Source organism: Cucurbita maxima, unplaced genomic scaffold (genome assembly GCF_002738345.1).
Source record: "Cucurbita maxima cultivar Rimu unplaced genomic scaffold, Cmax_1.0 Cma_Scf01085, whole genome shotgun sequence".
Taxonomy (NCBI): domain Eukaryota; kingdom Viridiplantae; phylum Streptophyta; class Magnoliopsida; order Cucurbitales; family Cucurbitaceae; genus Cucurbita; species Cucurbita maxima.
The window spans coordinates 1-7,216 of record NW_019273101.1 but is presented as its reverse complement, the minus strand read 5'-3'; the positions used below and the strand labels follow the sequence as shown (position 1 = coordinate 7,216).

At 36.1% G+C, this 7,216-nt stretch overlaps 1 protein-coding gene across 1 annotated transcript; it reads right to left on the bottom strand.

Moving 5' to 3' along the window:
* Positions 1-6: 6 nt before the first annotated feature.
* On the bottom strand, positions 7-7,210 carry LOC111475174 (kinesin-like protein KIN-7K, chloroplastic; the record flags this gene model as incomplete). The annotated part of the gene is made up of 19 exons (XM_023119824.1): positions 6,857-7,210; positions 6,657-6,754; positions 6,411-6,500; positions 6,158-6,210; positions 5,118-5,183; positions 4,398-4,451; positions 4,049-4,108; positions 3,749-3,827; positions 3,593-3,660; positions 2,731-2,787; positions 2,474-2,578; positions 2,115-2,141; positions 1,970-2,047; positions 1,699-1,731; positions 1,557-1,631; positions 1,329-1,460; positions 1,061-1,240; positions 462-590; positions 7-90 (listed from the first exon to the last, which is right to left on the bottom strand). Coding segments are annotated over exons 1-19 (1,776 nt in total), but the record flags the coding sequence as incomplete, so codon positions are not given.
* Positions 7,211-7,216: the final 6 nt, after the last annotated feature.

Sequence of the window (7,216 nt, the reverse complement as noted above, 5' to 3'; positions counted from 1 at the left end):
CAGTGCGCTGGTTTCAAACGCAATCTCTTCAGCCAGCATCTTAACTTGCTCGACCAGTAGATCCATCTGATCTGACATTGTCATCTCCCCCTACATTACAATACAAACAATCATTTTAATACTCATAGCTCATAACTCTAAGAAAACAACAAAAACTTTCCTTAGAAAAAAAAAACTGTAATAAGGAGGGGGGCCGACAAAAAACCAGCAAAATCCCTTGTGAGCTCCATAAATTAATATGATATAATCGAGTACTTTATAAATTGCTACTGTTTCGCTGAAGAGAATTGGGAAAAAAAAAAAAAAAAAAAAAACTAAAACGCTAAACGCTATCAGTATGATATTTAATTGGTGAAGAGAAACTCATGTAGATGAAACACATCACAGAGAAATTATCTGAGCAAACAAGACTTGTGATAAGCTTTCGGTATGATAATCTGTTGTGCCAATAATTTACTCACGTTAGATGATCCAGTGATTGTACTATCAGCTGGTAAGAGTTCACCGTTCAACTGATCTGAGTGAACAATTGAAGATAGATCATTTTGATTCTCACTTCCGGAAAGTAACCCTTGGGTGACCTCAACCTTCTGAAAAAGAAAACTGAAAAATGAGCAACAGATCTATTGTTTTCAAACTAAAGTAAGAACTGCAAAAATTCAGTCACATAGAAATAGGAAAAGGAAGGCCACTTGACAAAAATATCTGGTTTGATGTTTTATTCTACACAAGTAATAGAAATAGGAAAAGGAAGGCCACTTGACAAAAATATCTGGTTTGATGTTTTATTCTACACAAGTAACACAACTAATAATTTCATTGTAATCTTATCTAAATAGAAGCAGATTATGATGATAATTGTCGTTGCAAAAATGTATGGAGGAAGAACCACAGGTTCCCTTCACTGACAGTAAAATGTTTCATGAGCAAGTTGCAAAAATGTATGGAGGAAGAACCACAGGTTCCCTTCACTGACAGTAAAATGTTTCATGAGCAAAATAAGACAATGTAAGATGAATGTGCATATGCATGTTTAAGAAAGCTTATAAAGAAAACTTACATCTTCAAAAGAAGATTTGTTCCTTTGATGACTAGGAACGTCACTCAAACATCCAGGAATAGAATTCTTAGAAGAGACAAGTATGAGTTTAGTCAGCCTCTGAATCCTACTCATGAGAGCAACCTTAGCTTCTTCCTCTTCTTCTAATCTTGATTGCATTTTCACTTGACCTTCTTCCAACTATTTAATGATAATAAGAATGACTTAGTGAAATAGAATTCTGGAAATAGTAATTGGGCCACCAAACATAAGCGAAGAAAACAAAAACCTGCTGCCTTAAATTCATTATCTCCTCATGATTAACACCAGCCAGCATCCCCCTCTTTAATTGATCAAGTTCTTGCTTGAGGATTGAAATTTCTGTCTGATACTTCTTTATCAAAGACTTTTCATCAATTATCTGAACATATAATAAAGAGGGAAGAAAAGTGTTAAAGCTTATGTGAACAACAGACATTTTCTTTTAACTTCATGTCGAAAAGAAACTTCAATCAACCTTATTGCGCGAGGCATAGATTTCAACTCGTTTGGCCCTGCTAGCAAACTTCAATGTATTGTGAGTTTCCTCCATGTTAGGCATAGATTTCAACTCGTTTGGCCCTGCTAGCAAACTTCAATGTATTGTGAGTTTCCTCCATGTTACTGGATGCAGGAGTTACAGTGCAAATAAGCTGGAGATAATTTGTATGTTAAACCAAAAAGAAGTTGGAAAATTTCACTGCATAAATATTAATGGAAAGTAAAAGGGACAGCAGATGATAATAAATAAAAGTTGGAAAATTTCACTGCATAAATATTAATGGAAAGTAAAAGGGACAGCAGATGATAATAAATAAAAATGATTCATCAACAATTCCATTCACGAGAAGCACGGACTACAAAAAAGTTGTTTCTAAATCATATACTCACTGAAACGTGTCCATGCCCACTGAGTGAGGATTGAAGAAGACGGGTAAGCTTAGAATCTCGATAAGGAACATGGGATGCCTTTCCCACTGAGTGAGGATTGAAGAAGACGGGTAAGCTTAGAATCTCGATAAGGAACATGGGATGCCTTTCCCTCGCTTAATTTCCCAATAACCTTCACAATGCAACAAAATATAAAAATTACTTCCACCTTTATTCATAGACATTCCAATATCAACTACAATAAATGGATTGATGAAATAGATGAGATCCTAACCATTTATTCATAGACATTCCAATATCAACTACAATAAATGGATTGATGAAATAGATGAGATCCTAACCAACAGGCACGTAATAGCAGAAGAATAATGGATGGTGAAGCAAAACTTGGTTTTCTAAAGTAGGTTCAGAATCACACAAGTCCTAATTGTACGTTTATATTTGTTAGGGAAAAGCGCAAAAATATTTAATCAACACACAAAAGCCCTATAAAAAGGCACCTACTGTTCCAAGAGTCAAAAGGCTTTTGTTTATATAGGCTCCTTCCTTTCTCCTCAGTCCAGTAGTTTCGGTCTTTGAGCTCTCCGACCCAGCTAAATCTATCAAGTTCTGTAGCATTCCTCAGTCCAGTAGTTTCGGTCTTTGAGCTCTCCGACCCAGCTAAATCTATCAAGTTCTGTAGCATGGAGTTAATATTAATGAGAATGACACATTAAAGTTCAACAGAACCACATATCAGAATGAAGAAGGCCCGTTCTTACAAGTTGAGAGAAGATGACACCGTCATACTCATCACCACGTGCACTACTTTCAATCATCTGCAAAAGCACCCTTAGTTTAGAGAGGCCGAAAATGGAAAAGAATGCACAAGAGGATGAAAGCAACCACAAATCTGATAAGCATACACACCAGAACTTATATGGAAAAGAATGCACAAGAGGATGAAAGCAACCACAAATCTGATAAGCATACACACCAGAACTTATCATAACCTGATAAGCATGCACACTTGCACCTACGTGTGTAGGTGTCTATTTGAATTTATGTACTTGGTTTGGGTATGCAAATTTTTATGTTTCTATGAATGTATTTATGTGTCTATTTGAATTTATGTACTTGGTTTGGGTATGCAAATTTTTATGTTTCTATGAATGTATTTATGTATTGATCACATACACATGAAGAAACCATATCTGGGTCCATGATATATGTATTTATGTACATATCACTCCATCCATTTGTGAATAATCTTGAACTTGGAATTCCTCAACTAATTGTTTCTAGCAAACAAATAATTTTTTTAAGTGGGGGGAAGGGACCCAAATTTCACATAGAGCTAGCACTGCAGGGACAAGTTTGTCAGTTTCGTGTTTTTAAATGCACTTCCAACAAGTTTCTAAGTGGTAACATAAAGAGGCGACACCTGGATTGCAGCAAGCAGTTTATATCATGGAAAACAAACCTCATTCTGATATAGAAAATAAAGACACCTGGATTGCAGCAAGCAGTTTATATCATGGAAAACAAACCTCATTCTGATATAGAAAATAAAACCATAGCCAAGAAATGAACTAAAGAGCAAGCAATTGGATGCTCCACCAGCAAGGAAATGTTTAGTTTTACCAGCGTAAAGATGGTGTGACTCCGGCTACTAAAAAGATTGAAATTGTTTGATCCAACGTGACGATGCTCTGCCATTTAAGACCTTTAGCCATAAATCACTTATGCACATAAAATGAGAAGAGAAATGGCACCGAAGCAGAAGTGCTCAGTAAATACCTTCTCCAGCGGCTATAAATGATAAAGCATGTCCAGGAGACAAAACCACTTCTTCCTTTATACCCTCAACATAAGTGCCCTAATTGACGATAGCAGCGTCCAGGAGACAAAACCACTTCTTCCTTTATACCCTCAACATAAGTGCCCTAATTGACGATAGCAGCATCAAATATACAATTAGACCAAAACAAAAGCAGTTTACAGTGTGATGATTACAAGGACAAGTTAAGCACCTGTGCATCTTCCCTAACACGCAAATTCTGACCTGTTGGATCCAGCAAGTCATTTATCATTAAGCACCTGTGCATCTTCCCTAACACGCAAATTCTGACCTGTTGGATCCAGCAAGTCATTTATCACCTGTGTATCAAGAAAGCAAATATGATCATGAGTCTAAGAAGATTTGGAATGTACTGTTTAGCAGTTTTCCCCTGATTGTTTAGATGCCAAAAACTATATTCCTTTCATACAAAAACAAGCCATAAACTAGATTTACAACCACCAATTGAACTCAAAAACTAAATAACAATTTAGATATGGTCGACACTGAAGCTTGAGAACTCTCTGTACAGAATTACTTAAAAACTAAATAACAATTTAGATATGGTCGACACTGAAGCTTGAGAACTCTCTGTACAGAATTACTTACTTCGTTGTATATTTCAAGGTACGATACACGGAGCAAGAATTCTCTTCCAGGAGTCTACAAAGAAAAACACACTCATCTATATGGTCAAATACTCGGAAAAATAAATAAAAAACAGGATTTAAAATTTTGCAACAAATAAAAATAATTTGATAACATGCAGAAGCTAGGAAGAAAAATATGCTAATAAAGGAAAGGCTAATTACAGTAAAGCAAAAGTCGTGCAATTTTTTTTTTTAATATGTAGCAGTCTTTTCTTCATAGTTCATGAATAGCAAAAATCCCTTCACAAATATTAATAATTATTCAATGTTATATAATAATATGTATTTATTAAATTTTAAAAGTATTTTTACCTCTTTAAAGAGGCTGTAGGTTCAAGTATTCACCACAAATTTGTGATGTAATGTCCTCAAAAAATTAGATGGTTGTATGTATTCGATAACCATTAAATAAATCATGGATGAACCTGACAGACAATTTAGCTCATCAAATACCAACAAAAGAAAAATCAACAATTTAACAAATTATTTGATCTTAACTTAAATAACGTTAGTTCATGTAGTAATTTTGCACGTTCATTAACCAAACATATCTGGTCTCAAATTTTATTTAACTCAATTCAATAATTATTATAAACTATTCAGGAATCAAATTTGTGGCAAAGAGAACCATTGTTAGTTGTGTAATGATAGCACTTTAAAATTATGCCGGGACACTTACATCTTGGATGATGCTGAAGACATCTTTTATAGCCAGTGGTATGATCCCTGGAGAGTTTTGATCTCCCTGTGAATTATTTATTCAAGCAAATCACTAACATTACTCATGCATGAAATATAGGGTTTGCAAAGCTATAATTGGGGGAGGTAGAAAAGTATAAAAAAGATAAAACACTGTGGAAAATATCATGGTAGAAAAAGCAAATATAAAGTAGAGGAAGAGTAAATTATTGAATCATCTCATAACAATGTCATATTGGCATCAGGAAAATTAGCTTGTGTCTCTCAACCAAACTCATCACTCACTGCAAATCAACCTATAGTTCCAAAATGAAATGGATATAGCTTGATTGAAAAAATAAATAAACTATTGGCACTTGTTCCTTGATTCATTATTATTCAATATAAATGTAGTTTCCAGCTGAATATGTAAAAAAGAAAACCCCATGTATGTGTCATTGACCCTAAAGGCTAACCAACAATGATAAATTAACAGCAGAAGACCAAAAACTAGGAGGCTAAAAAATCAAATGCTAAAGTTGATTCAGCAAGAAAATAAGAGCTTGTATCCCTCTGTCCACTTCAGTATGGAAAAATCCATCCCAACACGGTCAAGTATGTGAAGTTTCTAGCATGCCACAATTCATCAAAAAGTAATGTAGGGCTATAAATGTAGAGAAGAAAAATGAGGAAAAACCCAACTTGATGAAGAATATCCAAAGTCAAATTCAAGAAGTAGAGTTTGCAAAGATTTATATGTCCAAAGAACGATACTCACAAGAACACATAATTATTCAAACTTTTAACGGGGCGGGCTCTTATAAGGACACGAATATTGACGGTTAACAAAGCTGTTAGTGGTAGTTAGAACAAGCTGAATTCTTAGAATCTGGTTTTCATTAAACAGTCCATGGTTACTAAACACAATAAATGCAATTAACAGACTCGTAAGTGATTGATGGGTTAAGCAAATCAGATTTAATAATTAAGACTCTCAATAAGATTACACGAGTAGGCAAAACATTAAAGCATCATACATACATGCATAGTGTGTGTCTTCCCACTGCTTGTCACACCGTAAGCAAATACAGTTCCTGCATATCAAAACACAGCAGCTAAGATCCTTCTTTCAACATCTTATATGGGAACTTTAACGACTCTACAAGTTATTATGTTGTTTAATTCAAAGAATGTCTAGCTGGGTGGACTCTAGAACTTTAACGACTCTACAAGTTATTATGTTGTTTAATTCAAAGAATGTCTAGCTGGGTGGACTCTAGGAAGCGTTTCGCACCATGAACACCCTCCATAGCTGCCTTAACGACTGGTTTAGCCGCAACTTCATACACCTCCGGTGAAATCGTATCTGGTCCAAACACCTTATCTGCCACAGAGATACACCGCCCTCGATATGTTATAAACACGAAAACCCATACATTGCAGCCACGTTAATCCAAAATAACATTCCTACCCTCACACATAACCATAACCACACTAGCACACGTTCAAATTCGAAATCTACAAATTCAAAAATGGGTACCAAATCCATAGGCCGTGGCTGGATTATACTCATTGCGTACGATCTTGTCCCCGTCCGCATACCAAGCAATCTCATCCCCTTTCAGGAACTCCCTCTCGCTGCAAGCATAAGCCCCAGACCCAAACTCAATCAATCGTAAAAACACCAACACTAAAATCAATCGCGGATCTGATCCAACACTCTCCTATCTCTCCACTTACCTCAAAGGCCGAAAACGAATCGTCACAGAAATGCTATCCCCGTTCCTCGGCTCATCCACAGGCTCAGACATCAAATCATCGGAAATAAACCCTACCGGTGAGCAATCACCATAACCACCACCATTAACCATCGATCTAGAACCAAATCCACTGCTCATTCCATAATGCGAAGATGCTGAACTCGAACAAGATCGTGGAAGCATCTTCCCGTTCGTGAAAGAACTCGGCGATTGACTCGAAGAAGAAGACGAAACAGATTTCCGGTGCGAAAACGGCGAACTACTCCGCGTTCTGGACGATGATGCCATCGACTGAATCCAGCAAGTCAGTGACGACTCTGAGATCAAAATGCAAATCAAA